Source organism: Ochotona curzoniae, unplaced genomic scaffold, assembly GCF_017591425.1.
Source record: "Ochotona curzoniae isolate NIBS_2020 unplaced genomic scaffold, NIBS_Ocur_1.0 contig_2754, whole genome shotgun sequence".
NCBI lineage: Eukaryota > Metazoa > Chordata > Mammalia > Lagomorpha > Ochotonidae > Ochotona > Ochotona curzoniae.
Window position 1 is genome coordinate 28024677 of NW_024465582.1, and position 22280 is coordinate 28046956.

General features: G+C 41.6%; 1 protein-coding gene across 9 annotated transcripts in view; it reads right to left on the bottom strand.

Moving 5' to 3' along the window:
• PDE4D (phosphodiesterase 4D) overlaps positions 1-22280 on the bottom strand; it is a 1371497-nt gene that overhangs the window by 14407 nt on the left and 1334810 nt on the right. For 8 of the 9 annotated variants that reach the window (XM_040977570.1, XM_040977569.1, XM_040977571.1 and 5 more), the window contains 5 exons: positions 6771-6864; positions 5474-5646; positions 5069-5167; positions 3535-3699; positions 2730-2829 (listed from right to left, as the gene is read on the bottom strand). In XM_040977570.1, the coding sequence (XP_040833504.1) occupies positions 2730-2829; positions 3535-3699; positions 5069-5167; positions 5474-5646; positions 6771-6864 (631 nt within the window). Of the gene's footprint in view, positions 1-2729; positions 2830-3534; positions 3700-5068; positions 5168-5473; positions 5647-6770; positions 6865-12725; positions 13343-22280 lie in introns of those variants that run through there. The other variant, XM_040977576.1, reaches the window with a different exon arrangement.

The following is a 22280-nucleotide window of genomic DNA, read 5'->3' on the forward strand; positions in this document are numbered from 1 at the left end:
TCTCTCACCCTAGCTCTGTTGACATGTAAAACTAATTCTCACACTCTTAAATGGTAAGCCCCTCCCCCCTGCCGTAGTAGCCCACATGCTGAGGTTATGAATTTAGCTACATGGTAAACAACTGCTGAGAGATGTAAAGAAAGTTCACTTTTTTAAGTAACGCAGAAATAATGTGATACTTTGGAAAGAGTTGTTTAAAATCACTAGCTAACTGCTCACAAAACTAAGGGGCTGGCAGGAGTATGGCAGAAATGCAAAGTGTTGAGTTGGCTGAAGGACCGTGCAAGCAGGATGTAGCAAAATGTAAGTTCAAAGCCAAATCAGCAGAAAACAGGTTAATATCCATTAACAGTGATCAAATGAATTAAATAATTTAAGAAGGAACATGTCAGTCATTTACAATTGTCATCTTATATCTGTGCTTCTGTTTCTCTAGAGAAAAATCTGAGAGTCACCTACTTGTTCCCTTTAGGAAAAAAGAAGTAATTTCAGGTGAGTTTTATTTGCATTACACAGTTACCTTTTTATAAAAGGTTAAACAGGTTTTTAAAAACTATGTGAATAAAAGACATGTACAGACTCTACAGTAAGATAAACAAGAGGTCGGGTCAAATCTCAAATTTATCATGCCTCGATAAAAAGGTTAACATCAATCTAGAACTCAAAGCTCTTCCCCCACCCCCACCCCCCCTTTTTTTTTTCCTCTGTAAAACTCCACAACTTTGTGGAGATGACACATTGTTAAAGTTTGGGAACTCTCACAGTACTTCTAGGATTTCTCCCACCAAGTGCTGCTGGGCTGGGATGTCATGGTCACTGACTTGCTACATTCCAGCTGCTCTCAAGGAAAGAATGAAGAAGGTTCCAGCAGATCAGCTTGCTTCAAAGGCACAGGGAGATGACTGGGCACTTGTGTGACGGTCAGCATGTCCATGCAGTAGCTCACAACCCAACACTGCAGCCCTAGGTAAACACTAACTCCACCAGCCAGAGAGACTCCAGCGTTCAGACAGCTCTGCTACCTTAGCTTAACACTAGAAACTGGGAGAGTACCTTACACTTTGGACCAAAACACAGCCAGCTGCCAGGCTCATTCCCTCACTTCCTCTATTTTCTAATACTGCACTTTTCCCCGATCTGAGTACGTCCTCCCGTTTTTCCGGCAGAACACACACTTTAGGAACCAGGACTATGCCTTATTCAGCTGTGTGTTCCTAGTGTCTCATACAGTATTGGACTGTCGCTGTAGTTTATATACTTGTATGATGTTCTTTTGAAAATCCTAAACTTAGAAACTAAAGCTTCCCTTGCCAAAGCTTGTATTTACACTATACACAGAAAATATATTCTTTGTTAAACTATATTTTTGCAGAATAAAATGTCAAGTCTATATCTTGCATGCTACATTCAAAGCTTTAATGAAAACTTTTATGGATATAGAAAAGAAATCTTTTAAAAGACAAGACTTAAGTTGGAATATGGAGAATTTCTTTTTTACTAAAGCTTAATCATGTCAGCTAGAAATCATCTTCTGCTCACAGCATGCTTTAAAATGAATAAGCATAATTACTATCAAATTACATGGTACCTACAATAACACATACAATGAATAAGGCTCTTTCTTCTTAATTGTGATTTTCATTACTAGGAACCAGCAGCCCCCTCATCCTTTCCTTGCCTAATGAGCTTCCTTCAAATAACAATGGGAGACCTCTATAGGATCCTGGATTCTTTATTACAGGAGATAAAAGATTCAACCCTTGGGTAAGTTGGAAACTCCAGTCACAAGGCAAGAATGGAGCATCTGAGTAAACCTATTGAGAAAGGTAAGAGAAATTTAAGTCTGTTCTGTAAAGAGGGCTTGATGTCAACTGCACCCTACATGCTGATAAGGCTGGTAAGTCTTGAAAAGAGGGCTAGAGTGATCCCCAGGCCAAGCAATTCTAGTGTGTGATGTGCTCTTGTGTCTAGGCCTCAACCAAGCAGCACAGTCAGTAACAAGCATCTTGTTACATAGTTCAAAGGTCACTGAAGGTTTTTAAAAATCTACATGTAACTCAGTCTGCCAAAGAGAATAGAAAATGACTGTAGAATTTAGAGACTAAGTCTCGGATAAAAGGCAGACAAGCTCAAACATGCAAAAACCTCTCATTACAATAGATTTAAGAACTGGTTTAAATAAATGTGCTTTGCTTTATTAATCTAAACTCTGTTGAAGGCAAAGTCAAGCATTCTGTTTCCTGGTAGCCTTATGTCTTAAATTTCAGCAATGGCTTCTCCTATGAAAACACTTGAAGTTCATGAAAAATGAACCCAATTTAGTTTGGTACAAAAAAATTGTAAGGGGCTAGCATAGCCTGCCCATGCGAGTGCCTGAGGCTGGGGAGGGTGGTTCAACTTCTGATCCAGCTCCCTGGTAATGGCCTGGGAAAAGCAGTGCAAGATAGCCCAAGTGACTGCACCCCTTCCTCCCACATGAGAAACCCAGATGCTGTGGCAGCTGGTCAACATCTGGGGATAACTGTTCCAAATAAACAGGCCTTGGGTTCAAAGTTTTTGGCAACAAAAGCAATGTATCAACTAATTTTTAATGCTAATGGGCAGTAATACAGGTTAGTACTAAAATACATAGTTTCAAAAGAACATTCTGGCTATGGGGGGTGGGAGTCAAGTTTATAAAAGCCTTTAGTCATTCTAAAATTGCGTTGGGAAATGTCAACATCACTTACTTGTATTGATCAGAAATTGATTGGACACACCAGGGTGATCTACATCATGGATTGCACTGGCAAAAATTGCTGCAAGAATCTCCAAATCTGTAAACACAGCCTGCAAAATCAGACCGGGAGAAGCAAGATTAGTCTCTGATAATAAAGATACGTGTTAGAATTCTAAGAAGTAAATTTCTCACTTGCTTTTATATTTCTGATGTAAAAACAAAATGAAGCTTTAAATTACTCCCCAAGGTGTCAGGAAGGAGCTTTTAGATAAAGTCATTAGCTTGGAATACCATGTCTTCCTCGGCACTGTAGGTTTAGAAGTCCTGGAGGTGAATGCCTTGAGCGACAGAACCCATCTCTGCCAAGCGTAATGATAGACAAATATCTCCAGACTGTGTCCTGTATTTCAGGAAGTCCCTCGCCCAACTAAGGTATGGCCACAATTTCATAAGAACAGTAACATCTGAGAGCAATTACTGCATAGCTTTTATTGTGTAAGTCAACTTTTGAACTAAATTCAAGAATACCAAAAAAATTTAAAAACCCTGTTATTCTATGCAGTATGTCAATACTTTACAAAACAGCCATGGCACCATTTCCAAGCAGGAGCATCATAAACAGATAATACATAAATTATTGCCCAACTTTCATAGGCAAAATTCAAACACTCTCAATGATGTATTTTTTGCTAGAGTCAAAAAATACATCATTGAGAGTCAATATACTTTCACTGAAGTCAATTAATTGCTCTTTATTCCTTAAAGCTTGCAGCAGGAGTCCAAGGCTGAGAGTCCTGTGGGAGGGACAGGCTCACCTCCAGAGCAGGTGTTGATAAGAGCACGTGGGTCGACTGGACGACATCTGCAGCATGGATGTTGTTGTGATAGGCCACGTCGGCATGGTAATGGTCTTCCAGGGTCATGAGATACGTAATTAACGTATCTACTGGAATTTTAAATGTTTTCAATAAATCCCGTTCCTGTAGGAAAACACACCCTGTGAAAATTCTTGTCTTAAAAATTTGTTTCATTGACTGTTAAGAAAACCTCACACTAGCAATGTCTAACCTGGAAAAGGAAACAGCACTTTCCCTGGTCATCCAGGGACTTGGGGGACAAAAGCAGGTGCCCTGCTGAAGCCGGCCAATGTGCCTCTTCTGAGGAAGGGAGCACTGCCAAGCAGTGTTGACTCCATCCAGGCCCTTACCTATGATCAGCTTCAAGAGCTGGCATGGCCTGTTCCACATGCAAGAGATCTACAACAGTCTCCGCTTCTGACAGCCAACTCTGTGTTCGGACAAAGGCTAAACAGGAGTAGCAAATGGGTAAGAAGATGGCAGGGCACAAAAACTGAGCAAATTACCTTCCTGCTTATTCGGTCTTTCAAATTAATAAAGAAAAAATAAAAAACGAACAGGGCCCGGCATGGTAGCCTAGCAGCTAAAGTCCTAGCCATGCACAAGCTGGGATCCCATATGGCTGCCAGTTCTAATCCCAGAGGCTTTACTTGTAGCCTGGGAAAGCAGTAGAGGATGGCCCAAAGCCTTGGAACCCTACACCTGTGTGGGAGACCTGGAAGAGGCTCCAGGCTATGGCTCGATTCAGCTTTGACTGTTTGGGAAGTGAATCAATGAAAGATCTTCTCTGCATATCTGACTGTCCAATAAAAATTAAAATGATAAAAATAAATCTTAAGTCAAAATTATAATTTATTGCATTTGAAAGGCAGAGTTACAGAGAGACATCCTTCACCTGCTGGGTCACTTCCCAAATGACAGCAATGGCTGGAGCTGATCTGAAGTCAGCAGCCGGTGTAGGGTCTTAACAACTTGGGCCATCCTCCACTGCATCGGAAAATGGAGCAGCTGGACACAAACTGGCATCCACATTGGATGCTGGTGCTAGCCCCTTGAAGTTCCTTCATAATACAAGTGAGGGGCCTGGAGATTGTTACCGAATGGATTCCTTTTTCCCCACATCATATTTTCTGGTGCTGTGGTTTAGGGGATTAAACTACTTGCTGGCATGTCAACACCTCCCACCTCCCTACAGGTGCCAGTTTGTGTCGTGGCTGCTCTACTTCAGATCCAGCTCCCTGCTAACAGCCTAGAGAAAACAGTCAAAGATAGGCCAAGTATTTGAGTCCTGGCTACCCAAGTGGCAAAAAATGTAAGCTGCTCCTGGTCTCAGGCTGGCCTAGTCGTCTGGGGAGTGAACTGGTGGACTTAATTTCTATCACAAACGGGGAGAGACAGATCTTATTTTTCTCTATCCCTAGGTGATGGAACAAAAACAAAACAAAGATAACAAAATGCTTGCACCATGCCAGACAGAAGCCGACTCCATTACCTGAAATATGGTGTGCATGATAACAGTCAGAGGCCGGTTCCCAGATAATTCTGCTATTCTGAAAACATGAAGACCCCATTTGTTCACATCTTCTAGTTCCTGGAATTAAAGAAAGGTATCAAAATTAGCAGGTGAGTGTAAAGTCATTTAAGACAGTCAAGATTTTTGGAAAGCAATGATTCATTTTCAATGTACTAAACTCAGGTATGTCCACTTCAAAATGGGAGAATGGACTAGTATTGCTTAGTATCTTAGAGTATCTATAGACAAGAGACTGTAGATATCTATTCTATCAATGTGAAAGCAGTTCTCCAATACAGAAAACTTCCAAACTGAAAAATCTCCCCCTCCAAGTTATTGTATTTAGGACTGCAATGTATTTAGGACTATGATTTGTCTTCTCACCTTGGCCAGCACATCTTCTTGTTCGGTTTTCACTCCAAACCTTGGGATGCTTGAGTTGGTCAGACTAGAGCTGTGCATCAACTTCTTCACCCCGCTGATCTGAGACATCGGCCTTTTCTTTTTCTCCTTTTCCTTCTGAGTTGGAGAAGGAATTTCCACTTCATGTTGCTTATCTGAAGACATTCAGAAAACGAGCTACCTTTGTTATCACAGCACACATAGCCAAACATGTTCTATATTCTTGAAAATGCTTTTAAATGAATCTTACAAGGTTCATAGAATGCGTATTTTTGATAGTTTGGAGAAGCCAAGAGGAAGATGGAAAGAGCTTCCCCTTGCTGTCTCATTCTGTGAATGTCTGCAATGGCCAGGGCCAAGCTGAAGCTGGGTAGGTTTCCAACAGGAGTGGCAGGCACCTAATTAACCAAACCCACCAGCATGTATAGTAGCAGGAAGCAGTAATCATATTGGACCCTTGAACTCAAAAATTCTAACATGGGGTGTAAACAGTGCATCAGATGACTGCTGGGCCAAATGCCCATTCCTCCACAAACTTTTTAAAGCTCACACATGTGTTTGACATTAGATGTGGACTTCAGTTGATATCAAACACAAAAGTTGGCATATGAAGTCCAACACCAAATGGCATCAAATGGATGCAGTGGTTAACTCTGTAACAGGATACTTTAATAAGACTTATCATTGAAAGCAAAAACCCTTGGCTAAATTTTGCCATTCATCTTAAGGACTGGAAGGATTCCAGTTTCAACACCTACTATAATATTCTAGAAAACTTCTTTCGAAAATAACACAAACCCATGGCATGTTCAAGTCGTTGGGTCTCTCCGTACTGCACTGTTTTTGGTTGGGACTGAGGAGTCGCTTGCCAGCACCCTGGACTCTTAGCTTAAAGCTAGCAACCCTTTCTTTCACAAATGCGTTGTGATCTGCCCAGAGGTTTATTGGGTTAGGTGGCCAGTAGATGGTCACTTACTGATGGCGGAGATCACTTCTAATCTCAGAGTAAGAATTTGTCCCAACACTTGGCAGATGTCTCCATAAAATATTTACTGTTTCATTCTACAAAAATAGCTAGCTATCTATGATTCACGGATTCTCCAAAAGTTTAAATAAACCAAAAGCGAAAATCTATTCTGCAGTCCCAACTATGAAGGCTCAGGGGCTTACTCTCAGTATGATGAGAGAAAACAGAATTCCTAACATTTGATTTTCAAAAGGAGTTGGCACCCCGGTCCTTCTTGAATAAGCTCAACTGTTCATTGCATGGCGTTCTTACCTAGGAAAGTGTTGGATATATATTCTGACACTTGATTTCCAGACCGACTCATTTCAGAGAGATGAGTGAGCTCCCGATTCAGCATCCTTTTAAACTGAAAAAGAGAAAGGGAAAATAAACTAAGAGAAGAAAACTAAAGCACATCCTACAGGAGGACACCTCCACATGATTTTTACGTGTCTTGAGAAAGACATATTGTGATATAATATTCTGTAATGTTGAAAAAGGCCCTAATTGGCACCATGATAGTATTCCCAGCCACTTGGGCGTAGTACAAAGGAAGACTTGATGTTTGCTTAACTTTAAACAGCCACATGTAACTAATGGGTACCGCACTTGTTAATGCATGTGCAAAGACTGCAGGACATTAATTCTAGAAAAAAGTAATAGAGTATTAAGATGTTAATTACTATTTTTGGAATTGTTTTCCACAACACATTCATGTCCCCCTCCCCATTCCGCTCCATATTATTACAATAGTATAGTTTTAGTCCAAGTTACAGGTCTGTCATTTGCATGTATCATAATGTGGCAAGTACAGGCAAAGGTGGAAAACCTAGAACTGTATTTTAGAGGTGTATGTACAAGTTTCACTGTGAGTCTTATTTTTATTCCTACAGAGACACACACCGCATAGTTAATTATCATTTAGAGAAAGGGTGCAGCAATATTGCCAAACAAGACAAATTTTTTAACATCAATTACAATATATAACACTGATCAGAGGTCAAAATCTACGGTTTCACTCTCAAAGCACTATTGAATCAGAGTACTCTTCTAGAACTATGGATCCATAAAACATCTGAAGAGTGTTTCCTTTATAAAGTGTTTTTCAAGTAGAGGTAAAAGATGCATTGGTTCTCAGCATCTACCAACTCATTTCTGAAGCACTAAATAGAATATTGACAATCGACCCACTTTTTATTACCTACTTCCCAAAGAAATGCTGCAATCAATCTGGTACCACACAGTATTACCAATGTCCAGAATTTTGTTTTTGTGCCTCCTTGCTCATTAACCACTTCTTTTATTTTTGGTTTGTTTTTACAGATTATTTTTATTGGAAAGTCAGATTTACAGAGAGGAGGGGAGACAGAAAAATCCTCTGCATGCCGGTTCACTCCCTAAGCGGCTACAACAGCCAGAGCTGCGCCAACCTGATGCCAGTCTGGAGCTTCTTCCAGGTCTCCCACGTGGCTGCAAAGTCCCAAGCCCTGGGCCAAACTCCTCTGCCTTCTCAGGCCACAAGCAAGGAGCTGGATGGGATCCTGGCAGGGACTTTATCCATGAAGCTAATGTGCCAGGCCCCATCAACTCTTAATGTCTTCCTTTAACTCTGAAAACAGTCCTATGTGCACTAGCATTTTCATATTTCTCTTAATATACATAATACATGTGTCCTCTACAAAGAGTAAGTGCCATGAATACTTGAAAATGTGAAATGTTTTTCATTATAGCCTTCAAAAACTTTAGTTTTATCATATTCTCATGTAAGAATAATTCTGAAATGCAACTGATAGCATTGAGCTGGCTACTTGGAATTTTCCAAAAGTAAATAAAAAACCAAGCACTTTGCTTTTCTGCATAATTCATGCCAACATAACCCTAACCCAATATTTTTTGTTATATCACTTCCCAATGTCAATCTTATTGACCAACTAGATTAACTAGAACAAATCAACCATCACCACAAAGCACTGAAGGAGAACGGAAACAAAACCCAAAACCCTTATCAATAAGCTGGCTGGATATAGGAAATGCAAATTAGCATTTTCCTGGAGGCCAAAATGAACTTGACAAGGCCAATAAAAATTCTGCGCGTCAATTTTTAGGTGTAGGAAACACAAAGGAATAAAGTTTACTTTTTCCAGACTTTGGTAACTTAATGACTAAATGTGCATATGCTATAGAAAATCTGCAAAGCTAGAAAATACATCCCATTGTTCAGAAATAATCATAGATATTTATATTATCTTGTAAGCCTAAAGGCTTAGAAATATAAGAATCTACTTTGATATGTATTTATATTTAAAATTGACATGATGTAGTAATACAAATCATGGCCCACTGCTAGCTTTCCCTTTACATCTGTTCTACTGTAACAAAAACATTTAGGGGGAAATCTCCTAAAATATTTACAAAGATATTTACACTGAGGTTGACTTGTGATACACCAAGATGCTAACATCCCATATAGGTACTGGTACAAATCCGAGCTGCTCCACTTCCAATCCAGCTGCCTGGGAAAGCTGCACAAATTGGTCCAAATGTTTGGGCTCCCAAGCCCATGTGGGGAGACACAGATGAGTTCAACTCCCGGCTCTGGTCTGGCCCAGCCTCAGTGTTTGCTGAGTTTGGGAAATATATCAGCTATACAAGATCGATCTCTGTATAACTCTGCTTTTTGAATAAAGCAAAAGACATCCTTTAAAAAAAATTTTACAATGGTGTTCAAAATGCAGACAACCTTTTCAAAGATACATCTTCTTACATACATTATGAGCAATTCACTAATTAAATGAGCTACCACAACATAGGCCAGGTTTTCAGCTGCTCCTGGCCTTTTAACAGTCTACACTTTTCTCTACAGCCAGTGTTGCACTGTGTGTCCTCTCAGTGATACCCTTCTCGGGGGTGACAGGGCCCCGCTGTTTACAGTCCCTCTTCCTCCAACCCCACACACAACCCGGGGTGAGGCAGATGCTGACACGCTTAAGCACAAGCATGTGTCCACCTGCAGATATGCTACAATTACTGGATTCTTTCTGGAAAAGTATCAAGAATGGACAGTGGACTGAAGCTCTGCTAGAAAAATGCATGGGAGAGCCTCTTAGGGGAGTTCTCTCCAGGGCGACGTCCTCTCTTCCATCAAGGGCAATTTTGTAGGTTTGGATGGGAAAGCATTAGACCTTCACCTTACAGTCCTGCCTTGGCTCCTTTCTGCTTTGTAATCTGATGAGATCTTTAAGAAATCTCATTTCCCTCCAGCTAATAAGGTAATAAAAATTTTTTTTAAAAAACCTGCAATTAAATAAACTTTGGAGTTAACATCGTGCTGCAGCGGGTCTGACCACCACCCGTAAGTTCAGCACATCCCTCCTGGGTAGGCACTGGTTTGAGTCCCGGGTGCTCCCTTCTGACCCAGCGCTGTGCCAATGGCCTCGGAAAAGCAGCAATAGATGGCCCACGTCCCTGTAACAGCTGCTTGGGAGACCTGGAGGATCTCCTGGCTTCCCCATGGCCCAGCCCTACACATTGCAGCCATGTGGGGTTGAATCGGCACACAGAAGATGTGTGTTTACCTCTGCCCTCCTCCCTGCTAATTCTGACTTTCAAAATAAATAATTTCCAGGACAGTTTTTTTGGGAGACTAGGTGGCTGGTATCATCATGAATTCAATGGCGCTTATGCTGAGAGGTAAAGTGTATATATATATATATATATATATATAATATGTATAGCTTTTAATGCTCTCTTTCCACAAGCCTTTTAAGTCCCCTTATACACACAGACACAAGCAACTTATGCAGTTGTTGAAAGAATGCTTATAGAAATCTCATGAGGTATATGCCATTAAAACCATATATAAAGAATGGAGTGTAATTTTCCTGGAGGTTTGCTCGTAACATTCCTCAACATAACAACTCGGTACTACAGACAACACAAAAGGCCACCAGAAGGAGTCTATCTGCAAAGCCAACTGAATAAATACCATAAATAAATATTTCACAGAATATTTTTTATGTTTATACATTATTCCCAGACTACCCCTCTGTCTTTGTTGCAGACAAAATCCTAGGCTGGACCGACCCTTCAGGACACAAGCATGTGTGTCCTGTCCCTACTTTTAAGGTGCCCCAATGCTTCACTTTAGCATAAGAGACAATATCTGGTATAACCCCCTCTCAAGGGAGCGAGTGTGGGCAAATTCCTAAAGACAATTTTCAGAGTCAGATGAGTTAAAGGTATTTTCTAAAAGGAATTTAAATGGGGTGTTTTCTTTAGGGGGGAGTTATAGGTAACATTTTCAAATAGGCTAAATTCATAGGCAACACAATGAATATGAATGCTTTTGCAACTGGTAGTTGACATCAACAATTAGTTCTAGAATATACACCTAGACATGGGGAAGGCTTTCTAATACGCCAAACACAGTTTAACCATTAGTACCATGGCTCTCATGTTAAGGTAACTACATACAGTCACCACTGCATTCCTAACAGATGGAGAAAAAACAAAACACAGAAGTGTACTTCAAACAATCTGAATATTTTCTGCTGATGAGCTTCTCCTAGTCTGGAAACGCCACACTGACTCAGGTTTGCTACTAGGAAGAGAGGAGGCTTGCTCAGGGCAGGTTCTCCAGCCCTTTGTTCTCTTTCTGCATCAGAATTTCTGTATGAGCAAAATTTAAGGCAAAAAGGGAAAATGCAACTGACTTGGAATACCGTATTTTGCCTTTTTGAGCTCCGTTTCTCCAATTTAACACTCTGCATTTAAGATTATTAAGGAAGGAACATAACAAAGTACTTTAACCCATTATCTCCCTGAGCTCTGCATCATGCCAGCGTGTCACTGAGCCTATTCCATCTCCTCCTGGCATATGCTTAAGGTAGTAGTACAGGTAAAACAGTAAGAAAATGCTTCTTTTTTTTTAAACCCACAATATTCAGGAAATTATCATTTGAGTATGCTGCACCATGAGGCTATATGTATGGTAGAAATGAATTTAAAACAGAAAATTTGGAAACAATATTTTCATCTACTTTTCCCTAAACCTCGATCCTTCCCACCTGATCAAACATGTAATCATCATTGAAAATACATATTAAAAAAAAAAAGTTAAAACTAGTGCCTGCCTAAAAACAAACTTACATATTTGCCTTTCTTAGATTTTGGGGTGGGGCCCAATATTAAAATAGAAGCAGAGACGTTCAGTTACAATTTTCCTCAAGAGGTGAAGTACAAAAATTACTAGATTTATGAAGATAATATTCATAATCATAAAAATACGAGGCTCTTACAAATGCATTGTCTGAGGCTTGGCTAAAAATTCAAGGATGTATTTTGAGATGATTATGGGTCTTCTATTTTTCTGTACTAAAATAATTTCCAAGAAATGGCTAGCAAAATTCAAATAAGGAAAGTCTGTATTTCAGAAAAGTTGTTAACATTTAGGTCATCCACAGCAATCCTAACTATCCGGCTAAGCAAAACGGAAACAAGTTTTCTAAGAATTCAAGTGAATTTAACTATCGACGGGGAAATCCTGCTTCAAAAATATTTCCATTTGAAAGTCCTTCAAATAATGGAAAGAAATCTGTACAACTATGTATGATACACTCATCAAAGATTCAGCTTTCATTTCTACAGCAGCACTTCACTTGACACTAAGGATTCTTTTTTTTTTAAATCAGGCTTCTGTTATAGCTAGGATCACAATGATAAGAGCATGCAGCAAGAATGATCACAATTTTACCATTTATTGTAGCAAGTCATTTCTTGACATTAACAAGAGAACTGTACATACTTTCTCCCTGATTCAGTAAATAACCAGGTATTCCTCTTCATAAAGTACCACTTACATGGTCAAGTAATGCCAGTTTTAATATCGTCTACTAGGTGAAATTAGTGCATGTTTAGAAAGAGCCATTGATAATAAATTGTATGTGCAAAGTGCTACACGGTATCTAGAAATTCTGACATCTTCAATGAATGGATTTAATAGCCTTGATATTTTCAAGAACTCACAAAGCTATGACAAACACAAGAACCCCTGCATAACCAAAAGCTATTTTAACGCAAACTATCAAAGTTATAGGGTATTATCTCGACTACAGAAAACTGTAATTCTTTCCTACCTCTAGTGAGAAAACAAACTGCAACATTTCTTCGAGAGCTTAGACCCCGTTATAATGTTACATAATCAATTTGCAAAGGTGAAATAGATCTTACCTTTATGTAGCCCCAAGACACGGACAGTAAATAGTTTGCTTCAGGCATTTTTGATTGATTATATGTAAAGAGAGATTGGCGGTTCTAAAACGGATCTTCAAAAACCTCGATACTTTAGCGATCTCCACGAGTCATAGAGTGTGTGGGATTTTAACGATTTTGGGTCATGAGATGTACATAAGCAACCCTGGCCTTAGACCCGATCCATTCAAGACATGCCATTTGTAACACTCCCAGAATGGAACCAAATCCAGCAACTATTCTCAAGAAAGGAAATCCATGGGATAAAGGGGTAGCTAAAGATCTAAGGGGCTGCATCTTTCTCTCCCTGAGCTCCGGGGCTTAATGAATAATGTATGCCAAGATGCTTAGCTGCAAGAAAGACTAGTTCTGTCAAAAGCTACCAAATAAGGAACTGCGGGGAAGCCGGCCAGAGTGACAAGAAACCCCGCCCAGAGAACCCTAACTCTGCACCAATAGCATTCTGTCCCTCGGTCCCAGAGGGCATGAGGCGGGGACTCGGCGCAGCACGTGCCAGGATTGGCTGGCACAGGTAAGCCTCAGGGGAGGAGGTTTTGTCCCTCACCCACAGGGAAAGGCTGTTTCATAAAGATAGCCCTACCGCTCTGGGCTGTGGACTGAAAGGATGAATGGGGCTTCCCCCTTGCTGGGATGAATAAGGACCATCAAAGCCCTTAGTTCTTAAATAAGGGTTTTCCCATCTTTCTGACATCAGCTGTATGAATTTTCCGGACTTTAATCTTCCCCATGAAAACTGCTCTGAAAAATGGCAATTGGGCATGTCCATCATCGCACCCCGTCTCAGCACCCCAAATCAGTAGCTCTCCTGGTGACGCAGATAAAGCCGCCACTCTCACTCCACCCAGGAGAAATGCGTAGTTTTCTCCAAGATACACCCGATGATCAGCCTGCTGGGTGGAAACACTGCATTCCCTCACCTGAGCGGCAAGGCAGTTCTCAGCTCTTGTTTCTATGGTTACACTTGACTGAGCTCTGTTAACTTTCAAAACCTAGGGGGTGGAGACGTGTGATCAATCCACGAGAGAACGCAGCCTAAAAGCTACGGCACTGCACAGGGGGCCACAGCGCAGCCTTCTGCACACACGTCAGGATCTGTGACAACAGAACATCTGTGTGACTGCACCCAGAGTCCAGAAACGAACCAGTGGTGCTCAGGAACTCAGCTCTGAGTCAGACCTTCCTGAATGCTTTACACAAATCCTCTAGGTGCGGAATGTTACTCTCCTCTTTTTCCACGACAGAGGTCTTGTGGATTGGAGATAAGGGAAGTGTAGAGGTGGCTGAATGCTGTCCGTTCTACCTCGTCTCCGTGTTTGCACTTACTGCTCTGTGCACCTGTGACCCGCTGGCGGGGCCACTGCACAGTCTTCCTGCCACCGCAGTCCCCTGTGCAGCCCCTGCATTGACGTCATAAACATCCCTGCCATTCTCTCCCTCTGACCTCCTACTGGGCCTTTGCACTCCATTTCAAGGCTGCTGTTTGCATCTATTGTGTTCATTTCCTAAATTCCTCTTAATCTGCCACAAAAGAAAAACATGCCAACAAGCCGCACTCTTGGATTCCCAGCAGAATACAAAAGTCTTCCTCTTGCCTTCTGAGCGACATGGGTCCCTACCTTCTACATGTGCCCTTATTCCTCACCTGTAAACCCACAACTCCTCTCCCAGACACTCTCTTGAAGGCACACACCATCCTAGGCTGACTCGGCGTGGGCTTGTGTAACCAGGAAGGGATGTTGTGTAACTGCCAAACTAAGCAGCCTTGCAGCTGCTACCTGACTCTAGGCTATCCTAGGATACGCTCCCCAAGCCACTCTGAGAATCTGATGGTGGAGACTCACATGCCACAAGGAAGCCAGAGCGAATGTCACAGAGAGGTGGGGGACAGAGCCCAAGAACCCACATTAACAAGCACACGTGTCCATTCAGTTCCGACCCAGCATGGCTAGACAGGAGGATCAGAAAATCAACCTGGCCACCCACCCAGGGGAGCCTCAGTGGACTCCAGTTCTAGCCCAGGAGATTCTGAGTGATGGACAAACTCAGTTAGCCCAGAAAATCATGCAAACTACTACCAGTAAATCAACATTTCAAGGCATTAAAATTGCTTTTGAAGTAGCAAATAACCCAAATAGTAAGAGGACCAATATAGAGTAATAGATGCAAAACCCTTAAATCCAGAAAAGCTACACAGTGCAGGATAAGTGGTTATCAGCTGAAGATAACCATTCCATCACTTTTCAGATGGATTTTGTTCCCTTTCATCCAAACCACATTACTCCAGGCCTCAGATCCAAGTGCAACAGTTCTTGACTCCTCCTCCTGCCTTTGGACTCTTCCCCTTTTGCATCCAGGTAGAGCTCTACTATCACATGACTTTCTCCTTAATGCAGCCATGGTCACTTCCGAGCCAGCAACCGACACCTGCATCACAGCCACTCTCCTGCCTGCTCCAGAAGCCATTACTGACCCTGACCCCTAAGCCTATTCCAGCTGTTCTTCTCCACCTCCAAGAAGATCATGAAGACCAGAGGTCCATGCACTCCTAGATTCTCTGCCTAGAATGTCTTCCTTCTCTTCTGCTTACTTACAAACTGGTCATTTGAAGCCAGACTGAAAGCTTTCCAAGTGCAAATCAAATACGCCACATGTTCTCTAAATGTTAACTATTCTACACTGACCTCTTTATTCAAGAAATATGCATTAAGCTCCTACCACGCATCAGGCACTCTCCAGAGTCATGGGGACATACAGTGGCAGTAAATACAAAGATTTTCAACTGGGGCTTACCACCCTCAACCAGGGCTTACCACCCTCAACCAGGGCTTGCGATCTGGGAGATGAGAAAGGCGAGCTTCTCTGGGCTTCTCAATGTAGTTAATACGCCAACAGCACGAAAACATGGCTGGCTGATCCAGGAGCAAAACTTATCCCATACAAGATGGGAATGGAAGTGGTTTTCCATTTAGCAAAATCTCCAAAGAACACTTAAAACAAATTACACATGGCAGAGTAACAGATCTCACCTCAACAGCTTATGCTCACATAAGTTGCCCCAATTCCTCATATCCACTGCCAGTCTCCTTGCTGAGGGAGTTGAAGTGAGTCCATAGATTCCAGCAACTACTAGGCTAACGCGCCCCAAGTTAGAAACAGCTCACCTGCCACATCCTAATCTTTGCCACTGTAAGTAAGAAGGCCCAAGGAAGGTTTCCTTATTTCTAGGAAGTAAGAAACTTCCAAGTATCTGAAACTTCCAAGCCTCATTACAAAGAGCCGACCAGAAGCTCGGGTCAGCTGCCGGCCAAGGTGGCAGCCTTCTTCCCAAGAATCCAGACAGCCCAGGACAGAAGGGCAAAGGCACAACTCAGTCAAATCTTTACGAAGAAACTGGTTAAGGCACTGCACCCCATGTACTCTGGGAACATTACAAGCCTTGTTTCCAGTCTTTGGAACAGCCTGGTAACAAACTTCTCACTGCAAGGTAAAAGGTTGGACACTCTTAAATATTCAATAACTTGTCCCACAGACAAGGCTACGATGTACTTCCATATCTCTTTATGCTTTGCTGTTAATGACGTATGACAGCCTGTCACATAATTAAGGTGATGCAAATTCTATGATGTAGGAGTGGATTGCATTACCCTAATCCCTTCGCTGACTCTAATGTGTCCTGAATGAAGATACGCCACCCTGACCATTGGACAGGGTGGATCCTGTTGATTAGCAGGTGCTGAGGCAAGGTCATATCCATCTCACGGGCAGACCCGCTCATATGCGAGTGCCATGGGAGCAAGACACAGACTCCTCCACACCCGGAAGCAAATAAGATACCAGGGTCGGGGGTCCAGCGTGGTAGCCTAGTGGCTGAAGTCCTTTCCTTGCAAATGCCTGGATCCCATATGGGTGCCGGTTCTAATCCCAGTGGCCCCACTTCCCATCCAGCTCCCTGCTTGTGACCTGGGAAAGCAAGTGAGGACAGCCCAAAGTCTTGGGATCCTGCACCCGTGTGGGAGACCCGGAGGAAGCTCCAGGCTCCTGGCTTCAGGTTGGTGCAGCTCCAGCCATTCGGCCCTTTGGGAGGGGGTCAACAAATGGAAGATCTTCCTCCTTGTCTCTCTTCCTCTCTGTATATATGACTTTCCAAAACAAATAAAATAAAGCTTAAAAAGAAGATACCATGGTTGGGTAGGGAAGTGAAGTTGACAACACCACTGTAGCTACAACTCAGATTCCCTACTGGTGAGCCACTGCTGGATGACACACACGTGTACGTGGCTGTCCGCCAAAACTGGAAAAAATCATCTCCCACAACTGCTTCTCTTGTGCCTTCCCTGAGAACTCCACAGAATCTCGACACCTCTCCTCTCTTCCTCCCAATGTTCTCAGTGACACCAACCCCAAGCCATCCACTATCTTTCTGCAATATTTCAAGATGCTTCAGGCTAATCACACTGTTTTTTTTGCTGACAGAGTTGAACCTCCAGCACTTTAACACACTTGCATCACTGACTTTTGTAACAGGAGTTAAGAGGGGAAAAAAAGGATTTCTGCATAAGGAGGGCGGGAACCAACACACAGTCAAGGGAAACCAAGGTGCAGAGATGTCGAGTGTCTTATTTAAGGTCACAAAGCCAGTAAACAGCAGGGCCGAATCTGACTTAAGGCTAGATGGCTGCAGAGTACTCAAAACTGTCGAAAAATGTACTTTAGCTATTGTCTATGTCTAACCTCTAGCTTGCACAATGAGTGTATTAATAATTAATTTCAAACTGCACATTAGTGTGTGTTAAATGTTTTAAAATTTTAATACTTTTTATTCATTAAATTTTTAAATTTCAAAATGTTTAATTTAACTTAAAAATCTTTATATATATATATAGCTGTATTAAGTTAGTTTCAGTATCCCAAAGCATTTTTCCTGATGTTGTTTTTAATAAGACTTACAACATTGAAAAAATATTTTATCTTCCAACCAACTCATGTATTTCACACCTTGCTAATCGAGGTTCTCAGGGTAGATGTTGAGGACAGTTTACTCTGTCCCCTGGGATGCCTGTTACCCATCCTCGGGTGCTTGAATTCAAGTCCAGCTCCTCTGCCGATTCTAGCTTCCCACTAAAGGACCTGGGAGGACCATGCAAGACTGGGATCCTGTCATTCAGGTGGGAGATGTGGATGGGTTCTTGGTTCCTGGCTTCAGCGTGGCCCAGACACAGCTACTGTGGCCATCTGGGGAGCGAAATGGTGGATGGAAGATCTCTCTTTCTCTCTTCCTTTCAGTCTACCTCTCTCTCTCCCTACCCTCCCAACCTCTCCTTCTGCCTCTTTCTTTCAATACATAACAAAATCTTAAAAAAAATAATAAAGTTCCTGTAAATTATTAATCAAGAGGCAGATCTATATAAAATGGGCTCTCAGAGCCAGTATTCTTCACAAGCCCAATTATTATCTGTTCCCTGAGGAATTCTGAGATAAAGTTCAACTTCCTATTTTAAATGCAGAAGTTACAGCAAACTAGCACCTTAAAACACTTGATCTCATTTTGCATTTAAAAACCTTACAGTATTTTTTAGAAGTCTATGACAATCTAAAAATCATTCATAAACCCATGTCATCAGTAACGTAATTCTAAACTCATTTCCATATTATAAAAAGGATCAATGCTAATATTAAAAAAAAAAACTTCACCAAAGCAAATTCACTCAAACTGTTTGTGCTTACTGCCCTCTAGTGACAACGGAGCCTCATTTGATTTAAGCACCAACTCGGTTCCTGGAGAGTCAGCCTATCTCAGAACACAAAAACTGCTCTTGGGGACATTTCAGATAGGCGAAATTAACAGAAATTCTGGCTTGACTTTTAAACAGCAAGTCATCATGTGAAAACAGCTAACCATCACTCTTTAATTAATCCTGTTTGACATTTTTTTCACATAACAAAATATTTCACTTACAATAGGAAACACCTGCAACAAATTTTTGAGAAGCTGAAATAACACAAGGCTGATCTGAGATCTGTATTTACATTTCTGTTCTACAGGAGCTAGCTTTTATTAAATGTTAGCACAGCATTTTATAATTGTTGATACAGCTTGAATTCATATACAGTAGACGACTTTGCATGGCCACAGCTATTTATTCAATCTAGCTCAAACCACCTCCGTCATCATCAGCGTCATCTCCACCAAGAGATGTTGTTTCATCGAGGACTCATTAAGCCAACTAACGGGTTTGCAAACTTCACGTAAATAAAACCTCCACAAAAACATGAATGACATGGCATTCTAAACTTTTCTAAGGAAAATTAGGATCCCTGACTCTCTTAATTTGAGTTCCTTTAACACCACACTTTCATGCCTACTATGAGCATTTTAACTCCAGAAAACACTGCCCACCAGTACAACACAGCATTCATGCCATTCTTTGCGAAAATCGAAGCAGAGGGAATCCTGGTGGTCTAGAGCGTTCAGAGCAAGTGCCAGAGACATGGTTCTTAAAATGCACACTCGTCTTTTACATACGATACTTTCATACTCAAATCAGAAAGTAATTGCCACAAAATATGCCTTCAATCAAAAAAAAAATTTCAAAGGTGCTGCTTGAATGATTGCACATCCACTCACAGAGCAATGAACTTCAACCTTCACCTTGCACCACACTAATTATGTGCTGCTGACATTTTGAAAATGGCTCCAAAATACTCAAGCAGGAAACTCTTCCAAATGCATTCCACAAGGGGTTCCACCAACAACTACACAAGGACATACTCCCTCCTCAAAAACAGGCCAGTATCGGTGAAATCAGATGCAAAAATCCCCAACATTTTAGGTAAATTTAATTCAGCAGCACTGAAGAGATTACACACTACGATTAAGTGGAGTTTGTGCCTGGGATGCAAGGATGGTTCAACATACAGAAATCGATAAATAAGAATAAGAGCAAAAACCGTGTGATCATCTCAAGAAAGCCTGGAAAGGCTCCTGATAAAATACAACATTTTGTCACAACAAAAACTCTTCGAAGCAATTTAGCTATAGAAGGAACACAGCTCACCCAAGAGCTAATGGTAGGCTGAGTGGGATATGGATGAAGTTTAAGATATGCAACTAGACCGTGATACTCCTAGCATCCACTTGTATTCAATAAAGTACTGAAGTCCCAGGTAGAGCAATGAGGCAAAAGAGAAAGGAAAAAAATATATATACAGCATGTCCAAATTAGAAATTTTGTTCGTGGACAACCAATTTTACTTACAGAAAAGCATTAACACTCCATGAAAAATCTCTGAGAATAAATGAATTCGATGAAGGGGTGGGATGTGCACATCAGATCCTGAAACACTGTTATTTCTCAGCACTGGATACACAACATCTATTGCATGCTTATGCTAGGCCAACCACTCTGCCAGCTACAGGACAGTAAAATCCAGTAAGTGGGTACGGCTGTTAGCACCAAACTGACACATGTCAACTACCACAAGCCTCCTGTGACTTTTTTGGAGTATGCTTTGCTTTTTTCTGAGCTTTGGTTGTCACTCTGTTCTGGATAGCTGGCATACATCTGCCTCTTTACAGCCAAGACAGGACCCTTCCTCCTCCACTGTGTAAGGGGTTTTTATCTAACGCAACGTTTCCCAGAACGTGACAAGAACGGCAGCTCAAAGCCCTTCTTCGCAATGAAGTTCCACTGTCATGTAGAAGCATATGACATACAGGGCTAACCTTTTTGAAGATATGCATTATCATAGTAGAGATTTCATCAGAAACTCTAATATATAACATCGTTTTATTTTGTTTAACAGCATTTTCCAAGCAACTCTACCATGGAACTCAACATTTATTAACAAGCCAGAAAAAAAAAAAATACTACAGTTAGTAGAAGATTCTTATAGAAATTGTGGGCTTTAAATAGAGAGCAAAATTTCTTGAGATGTTATTCCCTTATTCACTAAACAGATCCTTATGAAATAGCTACTCTATTCCAGCAATGTCATATATAGTAGCGAACAAAACGGATAATTTTCTGTTTATGTACACCTCGGATGCCTTGGGCAGAAAGACAAGGAACAAGATGAGAGAGAGAAAAATAAATAACAAACTCTGAGTGAAAGAAAAGTGAATAACACAACACTCTGATGGCTGCAACACCAAGTGGTCAGAGGAAGCTGCCCTGAAGGCGATACCAGAGAAAGACCCAAATCACAACACACACACTGAGCCAGGGCATTCGGGGCTGAAGGCTCTAAGCAGGGCCTGAAGCAACACGGCCGGCACCAGGGAGATGGGGATCCAGGCTGTGTGGCCAGGGACAGGGGACCATGTGGGCTCTCTGTGAAGGCTCTGACAGATACAATGACATAGGGTGTCATTCCAGGCAGAATAGCAGAGTGTGAGAATTACAAGACAATGGAATTGGACACAAAGCTCTGCCTTTAAAAAGCTGGATTTAAACAGCTGCACTAACATTTCTATAATGATATCCACCCAACAGCTTACCAACAATAGGGAACCTTTCACTGCAAATGGGCATTTGGCTATTCGTAACATTCATCACAGGCTATACAAACTCACCAATCTAAAAAATCAACCTGCTGAATTTTGAGTCCTGCTACTGATTGCCATGGCAGGCACCAGACCAAATGATTTCGCTGATCTTTTATGACCTGTGGACTGGCCATTCCCCACTCCCGGACACTCAATGGTTTGCCCGCAAACTATCTAAATGACTGATACCAACTTGAGAATGGTTTTGGCAATTTCAATCAAACCAGGATGATTGTCCTCAGAATGTGTTGGTCTGCTAGCTGTAAAGACCCCCAGACAGGAAGCTGCAATTCTTTGTAAATAAGTTTCCATCACCTGTACTAACTCCATTGTTGTGGAAGTCCGCTGCATTTTCAATGTATGCAGTTTCAATGCACTAATTTCACTTTTCCAAAAAGCTTGACAAGCACCTTAAAACTGCATTGACACTGGATACAAGAATATGGAAACAAAATACGGATCAGGGATTCCAGTCACAACCTTTCGCCACTGATGTGAACAGCACACCTGTTGCAGTCCTTGCAAAGTGATCAACTAGACACGAGCAATGACGGCCTGAGTTGTTGGTGTGTGAACTCCCTTTTGGGGGGCTAAGAAAACACACCAAGCAGATGGCTTTAATAAGCTTCCAGAGGCTCAGTTCTAGCAATTCACAAAACTGCTTTTCCCTAAACCTATAGTAAAATAATAGATGCTAATATTGTTCGTCTCCTAAATGCCAAAGAGAGGAGCTGATGACTGTTGACATCATCTCACTTTATTTCTGATAACAACTCCATGGGCACTATGTCTATTCTCATTCTCCAGATGAGTTCCAAATCTCGACTATCAACTCTACAGGCAATATCCTTGGAATTCCAGAAATCTACGCTTACAATTGAAGGCCTACTCACTCCCGCCCACCTCCATTTGCTGTATTCTGATTTTCCAACCATTCTCCTTTTCTACTTATCTTAGAAGTTCCTGCT